Here is a 21222-nt window from a genome sequence, read left to right as displayed (position 1 = left end):
ACATATATGTGAGGTTAAGTTGATACATATATTAATTGAGTTTGATCTTTTTACATACAAACGTTGTATTTGATTCGAAACCACGATGCACGTTTGGTGCGTGAGTTTTCGTATGGTCAAAGTCAATAAAAAAAAAGAAAACGAAAGCATTTTATTAATTAATTGTATAGCAATTATGAAGGATGTATAGTATTAATTATATAATATTAAATTAATATTAAATATTATATTAATAAATATTCATATTAATATATTATTAAATTAATTGTATACTATACCTAGCGATTAACAAAAATGCCCGTTAGCTGTTCGTAAAAAACGATGAAAGAGCTCTGGACAATACGGTTTTTATCACTTCATAGACAAGCAACTCATATTTTATCACTAAGTTTTTCTTCGAGAATTTCTCGCTTGAGCGTTTTTCTTATTACATCGTTCTCATAGCATCTATCCGCAATCAAAGCGAATTTGATAAATGTACATGAATTCTTCTCCTAAACTTTGATTTCTAATAATATGTGCAGAAGGTTCAATTTACTTACATCAAACTGATAATTGCTATGGTACCAAGAAAACGTTGACGCTATGGCGACATAGAGTAATAAAAATCTTCAGTGAATTAGTCAGTAAAGCTTTTTATCCTGACATGTGTCATTTTCCAAAATAATATACTTTGGCTTAAATATTTTTATTAATATTTTGTCTATACTTTGGCCAATAACGAAGTATAAAAAATACAGTTGTTATTGGACAGCGGACGTTTACTTCGTAACTTTAGGACAGACCTGAGTTGAACAAAATATAACGAATGAATAATAAATTATTATTGACCTTCGATTTTATTCAACTATCGAGTTGGATACTTTCAAATGAAATACATAAAAATGGAAACAATTTAGAATTATCAACAGAAATTTTGTAATTTTCCAAACAAATATTTTTACATTATTTGATTGAAAATGTTCTTTTACATATATTTTTGAATTTTAGAAAAGTGAAGACTATAGATTATTACAAAAACACAAGTGTTTTCAAATCAGCTTCCGACTGTAACGAAGCTGCATTGATAGACTTTGTGAAATTTGTTTTCAGATGTCTTCGACTTAAAAGCTGACTTTATTTTCAGCTAAATTTATTGTATTCATCTTTTAAAATTGAACTATAACAGTTATACGTGTGAGTCTTCATTCGGTTAGCTAAGCTTTGGTCTTCTTCTTTTTTCCCTGTAAGTTTAATGCGTCAGAAATTTCCGGCACCATTCGTTTTTCGTTCTGCCATACAAACCTTCTTTTTATCTTTTTTCTTCAACTTCGAGCGGACAGCTCGCCACCATCTTTGAATTAATCTAGCCGATCGGTTGTTTACAAATTTCATATATTTTTCTCTATATTCCTCGAAAGCTTTCTCTTCCCTTTCCGTTATAATACTGTTGTAAATAATGAATTGTTCGTTCATGGCATCCTATAATGAATACAGATATTATTGGACTGCAAAGAAAATTATGTAGATCGAATGTCACCGTCAATTGAGATTTTTCTTGCTCCAAATCAACGTATTCTTTCATCAGCTCATCGTAAGTTTCCTGACGATCGCCAATTTCCGTATCAAATTTCATGATCAGCGACGTTAACTGAGACTCGACTTTGAATCTAATAATAGAATAGCATTGGCAAGACGTAAGCACGACAGTGCAAGTCAATGTGAATGCGAAAGTAATTTACTTTTGCATTTGAATGTCATGCTCTATCTTCTTGTTGTTGGCTTTATCGTTTGCAAGCTGCGTTTTCAATCGTTCAAATAACGATCGGTGACTATTTATTCTTTCGGTAAACTCTTCCAAAGATGTATCTCTCTTGTCTTTAGACGTATTCCTGACAGAAAAAAAAGAAAAATAATACCATCGAGACATTGATCGTTAGATATAGAATTTCATATCTACAATACTTTCCTTACAATAGTTGTTTGACAGTAACATTGTACTCCTCGTCGATGTTCTGCCATTGATTCAAAAGATTATCGAGTTTGTTTGTCAGCTGCTGGGTTTCCGCTCGTTGTCTAGATTTTTGATCTTGCAGAGCAGTGGTCAGGTCTATGAAAAGATGAGGTGTGATCGTTGTCGGGCAGGCAGCTGCGCTGGCTATCGTGCTTTTACCTAGCATTTCAAGCTTCGATTGCTCGATTTGCGCGCAAACGTTACGGAAATTCAGCTCCGTGTCTCTCTCATCGACGGGCATAGACAGCACTTTGGACACGACGAATTCCATGAAATACTTGATTTGCCGAAGGAAATAGTTTGATTCTCTCACGTTGGATTGCAAGCTTTTTGATAGTTGAAACAACGTCGGATTCGATAATACGATCTGAAGTAACGTAACAGCGCGCCAATGCAAGGAAATAGTCGACGATGTATCGCTAATGCGAATAATCACGAGATTTCAGATAGTTACTTGAAGAAGTTGGTACACATCGATGCGGTCTTTGATGGAAGCATACGAACAGGAGGATTGTCGCGATTGATTCACTTGGCTGTGACCTATTTGTTTCAGTGAGCCGGAATTGTCGAAATTAACGCCGACTGTTTTCAGTATATCTACAAATAATTCTTTTGTAAAAGACTTTTTAAAATCGAAACAATCGATCGTTAACCTTCAGTGTGGATTGATGCTGAATTGTCGTGGTCAGAAGTAAATTGCGAAAAAAAGGTGCTTAGGAGTCGTTTTGAATCTTCGTCCTTCACGATTTTAAGGATACTTGCATCAGAGCTTATTAGGGGTAAGGTAGCCTGAAACATCGACAATCGTGCACAGCGGATCGCGTTGAGAATATAATTATGGCGAAATCGATTATTTCAATGCAACTCACGGCGAGCTCCAATTTCGTCATCAGTATTTCGAAAATGCCAACGAGTCGTTTGGCAAATACGGCGACTTCGCTATTCGCGACTTCGGGTAATACGAAATGATTGTTCTGTTCCAGTGTGCTCTTTCCCATCTTGTTCCGAGATCAAATCCAAGTTGTAGCAAACTCCATCAAGACAAACGTGAAAATGCAATAATTTTGCTCGTTTTCTAACCTCCTTGACCACGTTAACCATTCCTAAAAAATAGTTTGTGCGGTTTCGAAGTATCGCACAGATTCACAAACATTCGGTTGGTTGGCGAAGGACATTACGAGAAAGTGCAATTTCACAAGTTGCAATCCATAAATCAGTTATATCTACTGCTGTCTGTAGAAATGATAGAAAGTCACTTGAGCTACGTTCACGCAATCACGCAATTCTTGATTACGGCAAGAATATTGCTAGCGATAGTCACAGAAAGAAACGAGCATTGGCTACTCGTTTGCGAAAGGCGTGTTTTGTTTATTGAATAATAATACCATGTGCACTGGCCATCGAAGGATACGGAGACGACGACTGTAAGTTTCAATGAGATTTCGGGAGATGCAACGAAACGATCGACGACGAGTGCGGGTTATAAACTTTCCGGGGAGGATCGCTCGAGCTTTTGATCGACGTTATTTTCTCGGCTGGTCCTGCTACGATCGGCAAAGGCGGCGATGGCGGGAACGGCGGCAGCGCAACTCGCAGCTGTCCGATTTTGTCGAGGCAATTCGTCGATTCCTAGTCGTCACGAGCGATCCGGCTGGAGCCGAAAACCACAAACTAAGCTGCGAAGGAAAGTCAGCCTGTCTTTCGTGTCGCAAGTTCAAAAGATAATGCAATGGCGCAGCGTCGGAGCCGATCGGACATTTCGTCACGGCGATCGTCATTGTTCTCGCGAACGTGCTCAATAATGATCGCGCAGTGTCTACGCAAGTCCGTCATGGCGAAGCTCAATTTGTATAGGGAAAGCTCTAACTGGTCGCTGAGTACGGCCGGGGTAATAACAGGCCGGTCGTAAATGGTTCGCCCGTGTTCCTAGCGCAATGCGATTTGCATACGGGCAAAAATCACGAGTACGCTTCGCGGCAAAGACGAGAGAAGGGCAAATGAACGTGCACTCGACGAAGCGACTTCCCATGAAAATGCTCTGGTGGCTATGCAGCCTTTATTCTTGTTATCGTGCTGACTGACACGCTGCGCCCGTCGCGAAAATCCAGCGTCGCCGGCCTCGTTATTGGAACGAAGAGAAAACCGCCATAAAGGATATCGACTTTTTCATCACCTGGAACAGAGGGAAAAGCGAGTGTCGAGCTGCGGGCAGGAAGCTGCACGAGATATAATACCGATATGAAGTTGGCGTAGTTCATGATGTACATTCCGCCGGCGGTAAGCAAGCAGGGCCTGGAGCATCGCAGCATGAAGAAGTTGAGGAGGGTCTTGGTGGGAGCCGAGTTCCGATATCATTGGTTCAGGTAGCTGCCGGCAAGCAAAAATAGCTCGCACAATCGTATAAGCGGCCAGACGAGCGTGGTAGGTATTTACGCTTGCCGATGAAGTTGGACGCTGTGGTCCATCAGCTTCTGTCCCGGCCAGCTCAGGTAGAACAGGTGTATCGCGGTGCCGGCGCACAGCAGCACGTACCTGACGAAGTTGAACGCGTTGTCCGACTGCAGGAGCGTCTGCAACATCCGAAGGCAGTGTGGTCGGTCGCGCGCGCGCACTTCTCGGCGCCGGTGGGTGGCCGCGAGCCGGCTATGCACTCACCGGCGCGCACAGCGGACTGGAGTACACGAGATTGACGCCCATGATCGCGAAGAACGGCTGCTCGTAGGTGCTCTCTAACGTAACTGCGAACCTTGCGCAACGATCGCACGAGCAACGCGAACGACAGAGCGACGGGCGGACAGCGCGAGACTGGGACCCGGTCTGCCAGCGCCGTCACCGAAACAACAAAACGAACGCGCGTCAATTAATCGAGCTTAACTGCAATATTTTCGAGTGCAGTCGGATAATGTGCTGCATCCAATGGTAGGCGGGATCTCCGAGCTGGAAGCCGCCGCCGGCGATCATCCCGTCGGCCATTCGCAGTCTGTGCCTGCGCTCACCTGACGATGGCGAAGAGTGCCAGGCAGTGCTCGATGCAAGCGGCGTACATGGTGTCGCAGGCCATGAACATGAGCACCGTGACCAAGAAGGCCAGCGTGTCGCAGAGATAGATTTTGCCGTAGTTGCTCTCCCGGTCGATCAGGAATTCCCCGTTCATCACATAGAGCTTGGGCCGAGAGGCGTTCAGCGGCAGCACCACGAACATCGCCAGACTCATGGTCAGATAAGCTGCGAGAAAATAGGAGGCGTGGTCGGCAATCCTACTGCGGCATACCCATACAACCCAGAGTGATCATAAGACCGCTTTCCGAATATTTCACGAGTATTTCCCGTTCTCGTGTGTCTATGATCGACGCCCAATTACGTTTGGGCTCGTTGTAGAGCAGCGATAACTGCGGCGATCGGAACGTAAAGGTGCGAGCGACGACTGCACGACAAATGCAACCGACGCACGCACGCGAGAAGTCAACCTTTCTCTCGAACACGATGCTCGAGATGACTTTCACGCTCGCCAGGCAAATCAACATGATGGTGCCTATGTGCTCCAGCAGGGTCCGCTTGTGCTTATCGAAGTTCACGATTATGCCGATGAACTGCGCACGAGTACCAACAATGATTAAAGAAAGTCCTGGGGCGAGTGCGACTCGCAAAATCAGCGGGCCAGCTCGTGCTTACGTGAGGCAAGCCCATGGCGACCATCGTGGCGAGCACGCAGACGCGCTTTGTACGCTTCCTCGGCGCGTCGTCGTACGGCCACAATCCGATGCCCACCAGCAGCATCTTATTGATGCTGAAGTAGCGGCTATCGAAGATGTCCATGTCTCGTGCGATATGTCGTCGACGTGGGCTGGCGTGAGCCTTGTTCGACTGCGCCTTGCCCTCCGACAGCGGACGCAGCCTCATCAATATTTCTCGCTTCACAATTACGCATTCATGTGACGTTCTTTGCGTTTGCCTTTCGTCGCGAGCGAAGAAAGGGCTCTTACGCTCGTCGACGGCTCAATTTGCATACGCAAAAATGATGATTGCTGGCGGAAATAGCTGCGACGAACAAGACTCGCCGGCCGAATCCACCGTCTAGTCGTTCATTTTCTCCGCATAATTCTTTGCAGCCCATCAATCTTTTATTTGATTTCTTTGTCTCAGAGACATCGACTGACTTGGCCAATCAATGGGGCAAGACCACATATTCCTTCGATAGCTAAGTCTTTCAGTTATAACTGACAATCGAAAGAAGCTGATTACTTCCAACTGCAAGGACCATTAACAGATAAGTCATTCGTCATTTCATCCAAGTAAAAAACGTGCATTTCTGAGGATACCATGGTAAAGGGCATATTACAAATAATAATAAAACTCTGATCCAAGTTGAAGATGACTTGCGTTTCCTATCCTGATCATATGATTTATGCTGAATGACGCGGTGTCAGACAACTCTGAAGAAATTAAAGAAACACAGTTTCCGAGTGCAAATATATAATCTTAATAACACTTTTTATTGAAATTTACAAGTTGCATAATTTACATCATACAAGCCTAACATTTGAATGACACATCGTCTTGGAGTTTTGCTCGGGAAACACTCGTGAAGATCTTTCCTAACACTGTCATAAAACTGATTTAACTATTATAACGATTCCGAGCCGTTTAGATTCTTTTTTTTTAATACTCGTTTCTTTCTTTTCGACATAAATTAATTAACATACAAAATTTATCATTCTTAAAAACAAGTAACTACTTTATTTCACAGCAAACAGTTTCATAGATTATCTATTTACTTATTCATCACTATAAAAACAAACTTATAATAAAAATAACTATTTCCGTTCTCTTCTTTATCTTACACTTGCTATATTTTCTTTGTTTACTAATAATAAGCTCCAGTTAAGTGATGTTTAAAATAGGTAAACACATCTTACGGTGATTTATTTGCAACATTTCGAGTCAATAATCATAATTGACAATCAACGTATTATTTTTCAGCTATACAGTATTACTCCAAAAGTTAATGTTAAACTCGAAAGCAATATCAACCATTAGATGCCAAGAAAAAAACTTGATGGTGTGATAGGTTTGGAGAAATCTTTCAGTGTGTAGTTGCTACTTTAAAGATTATCAAGTATTGAGAAGAATCATCTACATTTCCATCTGTCGTACTGCTACTAAAATCTTAGAAAAAATAGTCTTGAATAATACATCGAGTATACGCACGTAGCATGAGTGTGAAAGTTCATAAATTCGTTATTATTTTTAGATTTAATAAAAATGGAAAAATATCGTAAAAAGAAACAATCCCTTAAAAGTAGTTTCGAATTTTTTTGTTCAGAAAGTCCCACGTATGAGCCACTTTCTTCATGATCCGTCCTCTAAAGTTATTCGGTTTATCACGGTAAGTATCCGCTCGCTTCTTATTATTCGGTCGGGTAGAAGCTCTCCGAATCGTTTTCTTTTCTTCCGTCTTGCCTCCGTCGTTACTCCTCGCTTGCTGACGCGAATCTGCTCGGACAAAATACCAATCAGAATTCCGCTGTTTTTCGCGGGCTTTGCCCCTACACACAACAAAGAAAACAATGCCACACGTGAACAAATGAAATGGTACTATCTACAGTCGTTCATATCTTAGGTTTTATTTTCTTCGTGATATGAACAGTGTTATGCTGTGCGGAAGGATAGTTATGAAAATCAGTGTTTGATGCTGCGACTACTGGCACTGACACATAAATATAGTAATCTTAATGAATTATTCGGTAAAAGCGTGACGTTTAAGCTATTCAATTACGAGAGAGGATTTTCAAGTAATTTCTCGCTAAATAATTTACAAACAAGGTATTTATGCTTTACTATTGCAATTCTTACCTTTGCATTTGCCATTCTCCAGTCGGATATTTGTCCTTTCTATCTCTGCGTTCATGATTATCATATTTTGCATATTTTGATTCTTTGAAATTTTCAGGTTTTAAAACGTATTCCTTATTTTTATACTTTTGTTGTTCGTGATTATTATTCTTAATGATATCTTCCGCAATATTATCCATTTTTATAATAAATTTTGAATCATCATTTACGTCCTTATCATATTTTCCAACTTTTTTCTTCTCCAGTTTTCTTTCAAACTCATCATTTCTTTTAGATTCATATCCATATGCATAGTCATGATCTCTCTTATCTTCAAAATTTTGCTCAGAACTGTAATACTCTCTATCATAATAAACTTTAAAATCGGTATTGTGATCCTTTTTATATTCAAATTCACGATAATCATAACCACTATCTTTTTTGTAATCTTGTTTTCGATCGAATTTAGTATCTTTTTTATTATTTTTATTATTATACTCGTAATTTGTTTCAATTTTTTCAAACGACTTATTAAAGTCACTTTTTGATTCTCTTTTGTGCCTGTAACCGTTTTTATTGTTCTCTCTAAACTTTTCATTTTTATTGAATTTATTTTCTACATGATAGTATTTTTCATTATTTGTCTTCCAGTTATCATGTTTTGCTTCTCCCTTACTTTTGGTATTAGCAATATTATTAAAAGGTTCTCCTTCACTAGCATTGGTATATTCTTCCTTAGTATCCTTGTATTTTTCGTATCCTTTATTACTTTTATAGTCATTTTTTTCATTTTTCTTCGACTCATCTGTAATATTTTTCTTGGTTTCGCGATAATTTAGTTTTTTTGAATAACTAGTATTTGATCTGTAATCAGCTGTTACAGGATCTGCAGTCACATTACAATGATTTACAAAAAAATCATCGTCAAGTAAAATGTTTAAAAATTTGTCATCTGATTTTTCAAAATCATTTAATAAACACAGCCGTGAATATAATTCGAATCCGAACTTATTCAATCTTCTATGCATTTTGAATGAAAAGCGTACAAACATCGTTGAAAAATCAGATAGTAGGGAATCAGAAATAACGTCGAGTTTTCTTCCAGCATCAGTGAACATCCTAAAAAATTATTTACGGTAAGCATACATTTATCGTAATAGTACGAATATTTCGATAAGATTGTAAAAAAAATGAATACCGTTTTTCAGGCATAGCGGTTTCCTGTGAATTTTCGAAAGCAAGTTTCAGATTTTTTTTTAAATTAATCATATCTGACAGAATCGTTGGTGTTCTACATAAATCGTTTTCCATATCAGCATTGGATGAATTAACTTTATTCATTATCAAACACAAATTTGTGTAAGTATCCACAAGCATTTCCAATCTATCATTTTTAATATTGCTATTGAAATTGTTTTGATTATTAAGATTTATAAAATTCTTGTAATCTTCTAAAGAATACTTGAATTTATTGTTTTCTGATTTTTGATATGCTAGCTGATCTTTTAATTTCTTCATTTCTGGCATACTTGTGAGAATTTGGTCTAAAGCTTGTTTAACTATAAGAAATGATACACAATCAGCTGTATATAAATTCAAAAAATGTACTATATAAACATTATACATTCAATTACCATCACTTAATTCTTTCAATTTGTCTTCGATTGCTTCCAACTCTTTCAGTTTTTCAGCAATATTAACATTGGCTCCATAATTTGTAATATCTCCTTTTAAATTTGCTACTCTACCAGCAATCACTATAGCGAATGTTACAACTATCAGTGAACAAATGAGGCAAGTACTTGAAATTAACATATGAGGAGATGAGCTTTCTCCCTAAAAACGATATATAGATTTCAACTTTAATTTATAATTGCATCAAATTACAATAAACCAGTTATATACAATAAACTAATTACCAAGGAAATGTTTGGAATTAAAGCTTTTGACTGATTAGATTGACTTTCAACACGCCATTCTATTTTTTGTATTCTTCCTTCTTCAATAATAAGTTGCTCTGATTCACTTTCATCCGATAAAATTGAAACATCATCTGATTCAATATCATTCTCACCAGCTTCTTCACCTTCTTCAATTTGCTCTACCTCAGGTTTGCTTTCTTCGGTCTGCAAGATAAAATTTGCACATTGATATTGCATTTTTTATCCATATAACACAAAGATTTTATAATTTTTCTCAATATGGAATAGAACAATATAATTCTTACTGCACAAACATTTTCAGTAACTAAAGTTTCTTTAATTAAATCAGAAGTTTGATTTCCATTGTCTTCTTCAATTGCAATATCAATTTTGGATTCTTTTTGGTCAATAATTGTCCATTCCTCAGAATACAAGCTTTCTTCAAGGCTATCTTCTTTCTTTTCTATATTTGACTCAGCCATTTTGTCTGCCTATTATTACATTACATTAAATACAATATAAAATTTATATTACTCTATCACAACTGAAATATAGAACAAGCAATAGCTATTCTTTCAGTGGAATTATCCTAAAAAGAGTATAAATGTTTTGGACGCCGTTAGTTATTTGGTTAAAATATCCTATCCAAAACGTTTATTTTTAAAACTTTAATTGCAACTTTTCAAAATATTGCCAAATAAGCTGTGTATTTACGTATATACACCAATGATTAAATAAAGAAAAATAACTTTTCTTAGGAATCTAATTTCAAGGTTATTGGAAAGTGCCGTACCTACAGGCGAAGCTGGAAAGCTTATATCGGTAGTACTGAATAAGTGAGGAGTGTATAAAAAAACAGAACTGAGTTCAATTTTTGTTGATAGACAAAGAAAGAGCAATGCCAACTCTTACCTTTCAGCTCTAGTCCTTTGTCGTTTACACTTGTTTTCACGAGGGAGTGACGCCAAAATGCTCAATAATTTAGCATCGCACACGATAGTTTCTTGCGAAATCCGACGAAATTAACGACAGCACAATGATGATTTCATGGCAAATCTTGTATCTAACAGCGTTTTTTCAAGTTCTCGTCAAATAAATACAGGGACTCTATTTTGGCGACGACTTATTTTTCCGCCGCTGACGAACTGACAGATGATTTGCGCACGCGTATGGTAAAACACTGTACAGTCGAACCCCCGGCACTTCTCGCTCTCGGGAGTAGCTCGCCCTGGCACTTCTCGGTGAGCGGCAGCCAATCAGAGCGTACGGCCAGGTATGGGCATACTGTAGCTTGCCGCGTGGGCCCTTTGGGGGACTCAAAAATAGTTAGTTCAAAATAAGCAGCTGCGCCTTATATTAAACAAAATTCATACGTTAACAACAAAGTATAATTAATATGATAGTCAACTTTTTTTTTGATAATTTAAAAAATTGAACGCAAATAAATTTTATTTATGATTTCTACATATGTATAGGCAATAATTAGTTATTTAATTTCTTTGTAAAACATGAACGAACGAAATACTTCTTTTTTTTAATACCATATTTTTTTATATTTTTGTTACATTTTTATTATAAAAATAAATCGCTAAAAATTTTGTTTATTATAAAAATAAATAGGAAAATTCTTTTTTCTTTAAAAAAATTAAAAGCATCAATTGGTTTGACGAGAAAATCTAAGACATTCTCTATCGCGTTTTTTTTTGTCAGATTCTAATTTGTTAGTGTAAAATCATTATAAAGGGGTTCATAAGTTTAAAATTGGATTATCTGCATCCATAAAACTAAAAGTTTAAAGTCAGATTATGTATGTGTACCCATAAAACTAAAAGTTTGAAGTCGGATTATCCATACATATTCGGAAATCTATTGAAATTATAAAGAGGGAAGAATAAGCCTTCCAATAAGGCCGTAAGAGAAAGAGAGACCCCCTGGTACGCAAGGGGCAGTGTACGGCCCTGCCCCTTGAGAAGTGCCGCGGCGCAGCCAGCGAGAAGTGCGGGGGCGCAAGAAGTGCCGCAACGAGAAGTGCCGGGAGTTCGACTGTATGTTGTGTTCTGTTGCAGTCTGTTGTTGCGCCTGGCCTTGCCTGTGCATTTTATAGATATACAGTGCATGTATGAAACGTTCTGACTTGGTCCAATCCCTAGCGCACGCGGGAAATTAAAGTTATATCGTAACGTCATTATAGATTTTAAGCTGATTATGCTCGGAACTTCCGATTTTCCTATTTACCTAAAGATTACAACGAAATAATTAATCATTTTTAGATTTGACAAATTCTTTTTTATATGGATTATTCGCTCTGACCGCTTTGTCGTATATAGGTATAACTAAGTAAGTATACTTAAATGGAAATCTTGTAAAAGGACATTTAAGTCAGATTACGGAAAACCGGTCATGATGCGCGCACATGCAATCCGACGAGATAATGCAATAATATTTGCAAGAAACCGACCAATCCGGTGCAATATATTTTCCAACAATGGCGACGATTTTAACCTAGAAGCCTGCTTCCAATACTTACATATTTTTGATAAAAATTTGCGGCACTTTGTTAATGGAAAGAGTTCCCGTACTTTGTGATTTTTGTCGTCAACTATAATATTTATTTATCTCTAAACACATGTGCTTTAGAAGTCAAATCATTCGTAATTAACAGAAAACTTTGCTGCTATTGTTTATCTAAGGTTATGTTCAGCAATGGCTTGCTGAATATAGCTAAAACTGCCGCGGCGAACTATATATGTTATATCATGTTCCGTAAATTAAATTATTTTTTACTAAAGTACCGTTATTTTATCTAATTAAGAGTTATCAACTGACACGTAAGTATTTTATTATTTTGTAAAAAAACAGATTTTCGTTCACATTTGTTTGACGATTACTGTTCGTTGTCAAAAGCGTGGGTTGCCGGCTTTGAATAACCTATAAAATAACGTAGCGTGTGTAATGTTTCCAATTATTCTAATTGACAATGAAATGTCTTTTCCATTATTATCTAAATTTTTTGTTCTTTTTAAAATAAATATACTAATTATTATTTCGCATGAGGAACAATCATAGTTCCGTTAACATTTTCTCAAAGACGAGTAATTTTATATAATGTTCTAGTTTTTTTATGTTTTCTCATAAATACTTGTTGGCGATTTGTTATTTAATAGCGTTATTATATTAGATAAGCAAGTTACAGTTTCAAATTGTCCAATTATAATTATAATAGCACCTTTTAGCATAGGTTTCATGATGGAATCTGTAAATAATCAAGAAAAAGAATCTATTACTAAGGAGAAAGTTGAAGAATCAAGTAAAGCAGATGAAAATGCTGAGAAGCAGAACAAAGAAAGCAGTGGTGATGAACCATTTGATAAATGTAATATAACTACAGAACAGTTGGTAAATAATCTTACATCTACAAAAGAAACAGAATCACCATCATCTGAAAATGCTATGGAAGTTGAATCAACTGATACTATTGTAGAAAAAGATGCAAATAAAAATGATGAAGCAGAAATGGAAGTAGATCAAACTGAATTACAAGAAAATAAAAGTGGCAACCAAAGTAATGGAGAATCTACTACAGTTATAGAAAAAAATGAAGAAAATCAAGTAAAGGATGATTTGAAAAATCATGATGGTGTAAGCTTACAAAAATTAATAGTTACTGAAGAGTTAATCACCACAATTGAGGAAGAAAGTAATGGAAATCAAGAAGATCCTAGTAAAAATGAGAAGAATCCAAAGGAAAATAAAACAGATTCATCCTACGAGAAAGAAAGTTCTGAGAAGTGTACAAATGAGAGCAGTAGTTTGGAAAAATTATCTGAAAAAGAAGCAGAAGAAACTTTGGAATGCATTGATGTAGAAATGGAGAGTCAAAACAATAAAAACAATATAAATGATAAGAACCAAGAATTAGAAAATACAGAATTTGTTCAATTTAATCAGGATAAAGAAGAGTCTCAAACAGAAATTCAATCAGAAGCAGTTGATCCATTTGGCGGTGACAGTCTTAACATTAATACTGATAGTAATGAACTTATGGAAGTGGATTCTTCTAGAAAAGCTGAAAAAACAAAGTCTACAGAAATAAAAGATAAATCAAAAGATTCTAAAAATATACAGGACAATGAAGATAAGGTTTGTAAATAAAATTTTAATCTTACTCATAAAAAATTACTTACATTTTAGTGAGAAAAAGAATATTTGCATTTAAACAACTTTCAGGAACAGCCAACAGATAAAACCGATTTGAAGTTTGGTAAAGAAAGTAATGTAAAAGAACAGCAAACAGACTCTTCAAAAGAAACGATGGATATAGAACAAACAATTTCTCCAAAAAAAAATTCAGACAAGTCAATGGAAATTTCAGAAAAAGATGACGAATCAACAGAAGTTTTGCCTGGTCAAGACAATGAGCTTTGCATTATCCCTGATAGTACAAAAGAAAATAAGGCTAGTGATAAAGATAAAACAGACCAAAAGAAAGTTGCAGCTAAAGAAAATGAAGTTGTTATAGAGAATGATTGTGATACAGATAACCAAGATAAAGAAAAAAGTAAAGAAAAAGGAGAATCTGAATCACAGGACAAGTCAAAAGAAAACAGTTTGAAAGTAGCAGTTCTGACTTCGAAGACAAATGAAGTTCAAGAAAATACAGAAAAGTCAACTGAAGGTCAATCTGTGGTAACTTCAGATGTTATTGACATAGAGGATGATGCGAAAAATTCTGAGATAGAGGAAATAGACTCTAAAGAAATTTGCAAACAGTGTAAAGAAGAAAAAACATGCTCAATAAAAGTGAAAGTTGGTAGTAAAACCTTTAATGTGTGTTCAGAAGCTTGTAAAACTGCCTTTTCTAATGACAACAACAAAGCTACTGACATCCCAAGCGAAGGAGTAAGTTCTAAAAGAGACAAACGATGTGCTAATTGTTTATTAATTGTAGAGCCAAAAGATGAAAGAAGTTTATCATGGGAGACAATGGAATTTTGTAATGAAGAGTGTCTAGGAAAATTTCAGACAAGATATGGCAGTTATTGTCGAAATTGCAATGGAGCTGTACAAGCTGTCAGTTTAGGAAAATATTGTGTAAGATTTGGATACGATGTGAGGCAATTTTGTTGTTCGACGTGCTTGGAGGAATTCAAAAAAGGGCTAAAAGTGTGCAGTTACTGCCAAAAAGATATTAGTGCTGGTGCTGAAGGATTCTTAGCACCAGTGGGCGATAAAGGTCAGTTTAAGGATTTTTGTACACAGGATTGTATGGAAAAATATTCGAAAATGAATAGCACAGAGCCACCTGTACCTGAAAAAAAAGTCTGCAGTGTATGCCAAGAGGTAAATGAATAATTTTATTAGTAAAGTGATTGAAATATTTCATAGAATAAGGGCTTAAATTTAATGTAATTTAATTGAAAGAAATGCCCTTATTTCATAGAATGTTTAAATCTGATGTTTTTCTTAGGTGTTAATAATTTGTTAATTGATTTTCTTTTTAATTTCAAGGAAAAAGTTATGTTTTGTGAAGTTCAAATCGATAGGAATCCATCGGTAGCTATATGCAGTGAGCCTTGCTTTGCAGCCTTCAAATTTGTCAACAAAGTTGATCCTGATCAGTGTTCCACTTGTAAAAAGTACTTTCAATTACCTACAAAAAAAGGACGTGTTGTGTTCTATGAAGATGAAGCTCACGCTTTCTGTAATAAAACATGTCTAAACGTTTTTATAATAACAAATCGAAAGATAGTTCCCTGCAATTGGTGCAAAGTGAAAAAGTACAACTTTGACATGATAAAAAAAGAGCTGAAAACGGGTCAGGTGATGATGATGTGCAGCTTGAATTGTTTAACTTTGTATCAGGTAAGTTTGTTTGAAAATGAACTCGAGGAGCTGACGTTGTAACACGGCTTGAACTTATAGGTGTCGGTGAACGCAGTCTCGGCGCGCCGCATCAACTGTGATTTCTGCAAGGAATTCTCCCAAGCGCAATACCACTTGACGATGTCGGACGCAACGATCCGCAACTTCTGCTCTTACAAGTGTGTGATGAACTTCCAGGCGCAGTACACCAAATCACCGATCACAATTCCGGCGGGCGACGCTAACGGTCCGAGCGACCCGGTGCCTACTGGCATACCGAAGCGCGCGATCGCGCCGGCGTCGCTTCCGCGACCGCTACAACCGTCGACAGTCAACGAGATTCCGGCAACCAGCCAGATCGCCGCTAAGAAGACGCTGCCGGTGATTTCATCAGTCACAAGTCTCGCGGCCATCGCTAACGGCCAAGCTCAGAACACAGTGCAACTTGGCAACGCTCAGACTGGTATCAGCGCACCCATCACCCTGCAAGGCACTACCCCTGTGCGTCTCGTGCTGACAAATGACAGACGAAGCAGGACCGCCGGACTAACGTACTCTTGTCTTTTTTCTCTCGTGTAGGTGATCTACAAGCAGCAGGTGATAACGAGGCCAACCTCGCCGGTAGAAATTGGTAACAAGATGACCCAGTGCAAGCCGCAGATGCACACCAAGGGGGTATCCGTGAGGCCGATTCCGTGTGACCAGTCGACGCAGACCGAGGGGTTGGAGCGCGTGATTGTGCCCATACCGGTGCCTATCTACGTGCCCTTCCCCGCGCACATGTACAGTATGCCTTTTCCCGTGCCCGTACCCATTCCACTGCCCATTCCGGTGCCCATCTTCATACCTACTACTCGGAACAGCGTCAAGGGTATTCTTAAAGAGATCAAGAAGATACAGGAAAAGATACCCTCGGATCCTTTCGAAGCCGAGCTGCTCATGATGGCCGAGATGGTCGCCACAGAGAAGAAGAACGACAGCGATTCCGACTCTAACGACGAGGCCAGGTGGATATTTTCACTATCCTTTTTGCTTCTTTTTCCCCTCTCAAGCCCGATAGCGATCCATGTGCGCCATGTGCTACTTGCTCATTTTCATACACCCCACCGAGAATTCTCGACATTCGGAAAGGTTTAGACCAGCTGTTGCTGGCTTGGCAACGGTTCATGCTTATTTCAAAACTCACTCGCGCTTTCACATTCGTTACCGGTGTATGTGACTGACTTGCGTTTTATTATATTCAAGTATCATTGTTAATTACTTTTGATAGAGTGGTAATAATATTGAATTGCTTTTAAAATAACCATACCTTTACTATTATTATTATCATTATATCATCATCATCATCGTCATCATCATCATTATTATTATTGTTATTATTATTGTTATCGTTGTTATTATTATTATTATTCTTTTTATTAGCAGGGAGAATGCCGAAGTAAATGACGAGCCGCAAGCTGATAACTACAGTCCAGAAGGCGTTGATGGAGGCGTTGATTCGTCGAACACCTTTGGCGAGGACATGTTGCAGATGGCTCTTAAAATGGCAGACGAACTTGAAGAACCGGCTGTAGATCTCGAAACCGCTCTCACTTCAAATACTATACAGACACCGGCTCGAGCACAAAACGAGGAAAACGCAGAAAATAATGGTTGACTTCTTTGGCGAAGAACTTTCCCTATTTGATTGTATAAATACTAAAAAAATTTATTTACATTGCCAATCGCAGCTCCTACTCCTAGAGTACACTCGGTACACTCGTCGCGAGGACGCAAACGTGGCAGTTCATACAAAACTCGAGGCGTTCCTAGCAAAAGGGGTAAGCGAAGCACAAATTCCAATGACGTTGGTGTACTTGGCACTCAAGATACTCAGACATCAACACAACCACGATTTACCGAGCCTGCAGAAAAGCCAGATGCTAATATGGCTTTGAAATATACTTTTGGTGTTAACGCCTGGCGACAATGGGTAAGTGCTAACAGTTTTATTGATATTTTGTATGAATAGCTCTTTTATTTAATTGCAAAGCATATGTGAATCGAATAATTTTCAGGTTATTACGAAAAATGCTGAACTAGAAAAACAAAATACACCAACGAGAAAACTCAAATTATTCAAGACGGATCTATTACAATTAACAGCTGACGAACTAAACTATTCATTGTGTTTATTTGTTAAAGAAGTGCGCAAACCGAGCGGAGCTGAGTATGCGCCCGATACAATATACTATTTATGCCTAGGTGAGTTGACATTTAAAAAGTTTTTCAGAGTTACTAAAATAGCCTGACAATAAGTTGTTATATTTTCTAGGAATTCAACAATATTTATTTGAAAACAATAGGATAGATAACATTTTTACGGACGCTTATTATGAAAAATTCACCGATTGTCTCAACGACGTAGCAAAAAAGTTTACATCTCTTCACAATGATGCTCGTAAGTTTACAGACATTCAACATTTTAAGTTATTGATGAATTGAATGTAGCCTCGAGTCTTCTATTTTCAGTATTTGTCGTTACAAGAGTGGAAGAAGAACATTTGTGGGAGTGCAAACAGCTCGGGGCCCATTCTCCACATGTATTACTGAATACTTTAATGTATTTTAATACAAAACATTTTAATCTTGTAGTAAGTAATTATAGTCAATAATTGCTCGATGTAACTATAACACTACTAACGATTTATCAAAATACATATGCTTTTTCTAGACGGTAGAGGAACACATGCAGCTATCTTTCTCACATATAATGAAACATTGGAAACGAAACTCATCGACTCAAGGAGTCCAAGCTACCCCTAAAATCGCCGGATCCAGAAACGTTCTATTACGCTTTTATCCTCCGCAATCTGCGCTTGGTATACATTTTTTTCGAACAATAAATAGTTGATAGATAATATCAATTCTTTTATTAACAATTTATTATTTTTCTTCCAGAAGCAAATTCAAAAAAGAAAAAAGTTTATGAGCAGCAAGAAAACGAGGAAAATCCACTGCGATGTCCCGTGAAGCTATATGAATTTTATCTTTCAAAATGGTAAAAGATCTTATTTATCTTATTAATTAACAAAAGTATGTTCAAATGGAGCAATAATTTGTTATTGTCACTTTCAGTCCCGAAAGTGTTAAAACAAGAAATGATGTATTCTATCTATTACCAGAAAGAAGTTGCGTGCCAGATAGTCCAGTATGGTATTCGACATCTCCATTAGCAAAAGAGCACCTTATAAAAATGCTTCATCGTATTTTAATGGTGAAAGAAATAAATGTGGCTCTTTTGTCATCCTAATCGTATCAATTTTAGTTTCAAACTAAAATAAAAATTGATCTTAATGTATTTAATATGCAAAATATTTAAAATTTATATTTAGAATTGTCTTTGTGTAAAAACTTGTTTAAATTAAGAAATAAAATTCTAATTTTCGATAGAAGCGGATAGTTTGACACTGTATAAATGCGGTTGCCATAATGCTTTTCATTCACTATCTGTACAATCATTTTTCGACAAAGTATATGCAATCAGAATAGTCTATTAAGTTTGTATGGCTTTATAAATTTGTTAGAAGATACTCTTTAGGTTGTAAGCTTTTTGTATCGCCTTAATTAGTTGATACTTGTACACAAAAGATCGATAATGTTAATGACGCATAATTATTCATAAGAACTGAGTTACTCATGTAATAAGAATAAGTAGGTCTTATCAATTCGACACATTACAAATATTTTTTGTACATAAAGTAGTTTTCATTGACGCAAATGTAATTTTAATATAAAATTATTTGTGATTAGAATACTTTGTAATATAAAAATGCATTGTTTCACATCACTTCAACCCCACATCAATAATTCGTGATTAAAATAAAAAAAAAGATATTTTTTAATTATTTATTGTAAGTTTATTATCAATCAACTAGATCATTAAAAAAATGTCATATCAACAAGTATTTATAAAGCTAATTATTTAACCGTTTTTCTTTGGTTTAACAAAATTTCTACTGCGTTTCATTTTACGATTTTTCATTTCCAGTTCCTGAAGTTTATGATGAATCTCGCCAAATATTTCTGCCTGCTCTTCTGCTGGAATAGTTTCTCTGAAAACCACATTGATACATTTATTTACAAGATATTTATTTAAATTATAAACAATATTTTAACTTGAAAAAATTTTTTATATTATAAAAAGCAAGCTACTTAAAATTTATTTTAATCAACTGTATTCCTAAGGAATCCTTTAAATAGCAATATTATTAGCTTACCTGTACATTTTCATGAGATCATACTTCTCCCAAGGCCTCGTATGCATGGGCAATGCTGCTTTCTTTCTTCTTTTCTCGTTGACCATACTCAGAGGATCAATTAAACCTTTCATATCTTTTCTTTCCCACCGTTCAAGCCAAGGTGTTGGGTTCAAAGGAATTTTAATATCGTTGATGGGTACTGGCGTACCTTCTGGATGGTACTCTGGTTCCATATCCAACGGAAAAGTGCTATACTCTGGAGGACAATCTCGTAAATATAGTAATTCTTCATCTAATCTTTTCTCAAGCCTAGGAAAAGAATATACATGATATAAATATTTGAATTTTCATTTTAAAAATTTGATAATTTTTTTACAAATTTTATGTTAATTCTACATACCTTATCACTTCAATTTTTTGGATTGTTGGATCATATAAGTCAAAAATTATGTCAACACCCAAATTATCTATAACATTCCTCAGCATAAATGAAGCTCTTAAACCACATCCCTTTCTTTGTATGCATATTCCTAAAAATCTATTAGTTTTGCCTGGAGCATGACGATCAGAATGTGTTACAGCTACAATTGATCCCACATAAAATTCAGGTATCTCTACATTGAATCTTCTTGCTAACATATCTCGTCTTTCCAATCTTTCTCTTAACTTATTTCTGTATTTAAAATTAGGATCTGGTAAAAATTCTTGATACACAAATCTGTAATGTGGTGGTGGAAAGGGTTCTGTTGCATTAGGTATTTCAGTTTTCTCGTCTTTTTTCGTATCCACTAATAATTCTGATAATACTGTTGATACGCAACGTCTATTATTAAAAACTAAAGAGAAAACAAATGTTCAACATTAAATATTTTTCTGAAATAGAAACTCTAAAATTATTTTAAATTATTGTACTTCGGATATTTTATTTTTAGATATAGGTTATTTCACATTGAAAGATTGTAATAATTATATTACTTATTTTTGTGTTTCAATTGATACTTACAATTTCTGAAATTATTTCTTAGTTGTAAGTTAAAAGTGGTCTTACTCGCGAATGACATTTTACAAGTTTTTAATAAACCTGATTATAGATAATAATAAAATACAGTGGCTGTGTGATCTGGGATTCGTGTTTAGAGCTGGGCCTGCATTGATATCTTATTCTTCTGCTAACTTCATACGATTAAATTTTGTGAGAATAGGTCAGTTTCTTCGGCCAATTGACCACAGTGAATAATTAAAATTGTTCCTATTTTTGCACGTTGAATACGACTATAATTGTATAGATTTTTTATATATTATAAAATAATGTTACTATATAGGAATAATAAATAAAAACTATTGTTTAGTCTAATTTTCATATTTAACTGTC

At 36.4% G+C, this 21222-nt stretch overlaps 4 protein-coding genes and 1 pseudogene across 12 annotated transcripts; 1 reads left to right on the top strand and 4 right to left on the bottom strand.

The window, feature by feature from the left end:
- Nucleotides 1–200: 200 nt before the first annotated feature.
- LOC131673688 (dynein regulatory complex protein 10) lies at nucleotides 201–4106 on the bottom strand. Of its 3 annotated transcripts, XM_058951878.1 has the most exons (10): nucleotides 2863–2997; nucleotides 2647–2782; nucleotides 2448–2590; nucleotides 2153–2360; nucleotides 1954–2089; nucleotides 1722–1871; nucleotides 1520–1649; nucleotides 1285–1461; nucleotides 543–1223; nucleotides 201–447 (listed from the first exon to the last, which is right to left on the bottom strand). In XM_058951878.1, exons 1-9 carry the CDS (start codon nucleotides 2989–2991, stop codon nucleotides 1197–1199), a joined length of 1236 nt encoding a protein of 411 aa, XP_058807861.1. In that variant the 5' UTR covers nucleotides 2992–2997; the 3' UTR covers nucleotides 201–447; nucleotides 543–1196. The 3 variants fall into 3 exon arrangements, with proteins under 3 accessions (XP_058807861.1, XP_058807860.1, XP_058807859.1); XM_058951876.1 differs by having other exon boundaries at nucleotides 263–447; nucleotides 1954–2360; nucleotides 2863–4106; XM_058951877.1 differs by having other exon boundaries at nucleotides 205–1223; nucleotides 1954–2360; nucleotides 2863–4106.
- On the bottom strand, nucleotides 4107–5809 carry LOC131673702 (uncharacterized; annotated as a pseudogene).
- Nucleotides 5810–6455: 646 nt separating this feature from the next.
- Nucleotides 6456–10932, bottom strand: LOC131673697 (probable cyclin-dependent serine/threonine-protein kinase DDB_G0292550). 4 transcript variants are annotated; one of them, XM_058951905.1, is made up of 8 exons: nucleotides 10660–10932; nucleotides 10053–10238; nucleotides 9745–9951; nucleotides 9460–9661; nucleotides 9024–9384; nucleotides 8203–8944; nucleotides 7847–8169; nucleotides 6456–7539 (listed from the first exon to the last, which is right to left on the bottom strand). In XM_058951905.1, the coding sequence occupies exons 2-8, from the start codon at nucleotides 10227–10229 to the stop codon at nucleotides 7287–7289; spliced, it is 2265 nt and encodes a 754-aa protein (XP_058807888.1). In that variant the 5' UTR covers nucleotides 10230–10238; nucleotides 10660–10932; the 3' UTR covers nucleotides 6456–7286. The 4 variants fall into 4 exon arrangements, with proteins under 4 accessions (XP_058807888.1, XP_058807886.1, XP_058807887.1 ...); XM_058951903.1 differs by having other exon boundaries at nucleotides 7847–8944; XM_058951904.1 differs by having other exon boundaries at nucleotides 7847–8944; nucleotides 10062–10238.
- Nucleotides 10933–12020: 1088 nt separating this feature from the next.
- On the top strand, nucleotides 12021–18901 carry LOC131673706 (zinc finger MYM-type protein 3). 4 transcript variants are annotated; one of them, XM_058951921.1, is made up of 14 exons: nucleotides 12021–12084; nucleotides 12981–13887; nucleotides 13975–15087; nucleotides 15256–15609; nucleotides 15670–16110; nucleotides 16189–16616; nucleotides 17032–17261; nucleotides 17340–17581; nucleotides 17667–17853; nucleotides 17924–18049; nucleotides 18121–18242; nucleotides 18323–18470; nucleotides 18550–18649; nucleotides 18727–18901. In XM_058951921.1, the coding sequence occupies exons 2-14, from the start codon at nucleotides 12991–12993 to the stop codon at nucleotides 18899–18901; spliced, it is 4563 nt and encodes a 1520-aa protein (XP_058807904.1). In that variant the 5' UTR covers nucleotides 12021–12084; nucleotides 12981–12990. The 4 variants fall into 4 exon arrangements, with proteins under 4 accessions (XP_058807904.1, XP_058807903.1, XP_058807902.1 ...); XM_058951920.1 differs by lacking the exon at nucleotides 12021–12084 and adding an exon at nucleotides 12365–12575 and having other exon boundaries at nucleotides 12986–13887; XM_058951919.1 differs by lacking the exon at nucleotides 12021–12084 and adding an exon at nucleotides 12365–12575.
- Nucleotides 18902–19450: 549 nt separating this feature from the next.
- Nucleotides 19451–20996, bottom strand: LOC131673707 (large ribosomal subunit protein bL19m). Its single transcript, XM_058951924.1, has 4 exons — nucleotides 20854–20996; nucleotides 20251–20686; nucleotides 19869–20159; nucleotides 19451–19703 (listed from the first exon to the last, which is right to left on the bottom strand). Exons 1-4 carry the CDS (start codon nucleotides 20909–20911, stop codon nucleotides 19574–19576), a joined length of 915 nt encoding a protein of 304 aa, XP_058807907.1. The 5' UTR covers nucleotides 20912–20996; the 3' UTR covers nucleotides 19451–19573.
- Between the last annotated feature and the right edge of the window lie 226 nt (nucleotides 20997–21222).

Source organism: Phymastichus coffea, unplaced genomic scaffold, assembly GCF_024137745.1.
Source record: "Phymastichus coffea isolate CEN01 unplaced genomic scaffold, Cenicafe_Pcof_1.1 PCOF00191, whole genome shotgun sequence".
Classification (NCBI taxonomy): domain Eukaryota; kingdom Metazoa; phylum Arthropoda; class Insecta; order Hymenoptera; family Eulophidae; genus Phymastichus; species Phymastichus coffea.
This window is presented reverse-complemented; position numbering and strand designations above follow the sequence as displayed.

Excerpts from the sequence above, each read along its gene's own strand:
- LOC131673688 (XM_058951877.1), bottom strand. The coding sequence starts at position 2,991 with ATGGGAAAGAGCACACTGGAACAGAACAATCATTTCGTATTACCCGAA. Across the intron at positions 2,361-2,447 it reads ATGTGTACCAACTTCTTCAA|ATCGTATTATCGAATCCGAC; the intron begins GTAACTATCTGA and ends ACGTTACTTCAG. Across the intron at positions 1,872-1,953 it reads GTTACTGTCAAACAACTATT|GAATACGTCTAAAGACAAGA; the intron begins GTAAGGAAAGTA and ends TTTTTCTGTCAG.
- LOC131673697 (XM_058951903.1), bottom strand. The coding sequence starts at position 10,229 with ATGGCTGAGTCAAATATAGAAAAGAAAGAAGATAGCCTTGAAGAAAGC. Across the intron at positions 9,385-9,459 it reads ATTGAAAGAATTAAGTGATG|TTAAACAAGCTTTAGACCAA; the intron begins GTAATTGAATGT and ends CATTTCTTATAG. Across the intron at positions 7,540-7,846 it reads GGAGAATGGCAAATGCAAAG|GGGCAAAGCCCGCGAAAAAC; the intron begins GTAAGAATTGCA and ends TGTTGTGTGTAG.
- LOC131673706 (XM_058951921.1), top strand. The coding sequence starts at position 12,991 with ATGATGGAATCTGTAAATAATCAAGAAAAAGAATCTATTACTAAGGAG. Across the intron at positions 17,262-17,339 it reads GGAAAACGCAGAAAATAATG|CTCCTACTCCTAGAGTACAC; the intron begins GTTGACTTCTTT and ends TGCCAATCGCAG. Across the intron at positions 17,854-17,923 it reads AATATACTATTTATGCCTAG|GAATTCAACAATATTTATTT; the intron begins GTGAGTTGACAT and ends TATATTTTCTAG.
- LOC131673707 (XM_058951924.1), bottom strand. The coding sequence starts at position 20,911 with ATGTCATTCGCGAGTAAGACCACTTTTAACTTACAACTAAGAAATAAT. Across the intron at positions 20,160-20,250 it reads CAAAAAATTGAAGTGATAAG|GCTTGAGAAAAGATTAGATG; the intron begins GTATGTAGAATT and ends TTCTTTTCCTAG. Across the intron at positions 19,704-19,868 it reads GATCTCATGAAAATGTACAG|AGAAACTATTCCAGCAGAAG; the intron begins GTAAGCTAATAA and ends TGTGGTTTTCAG.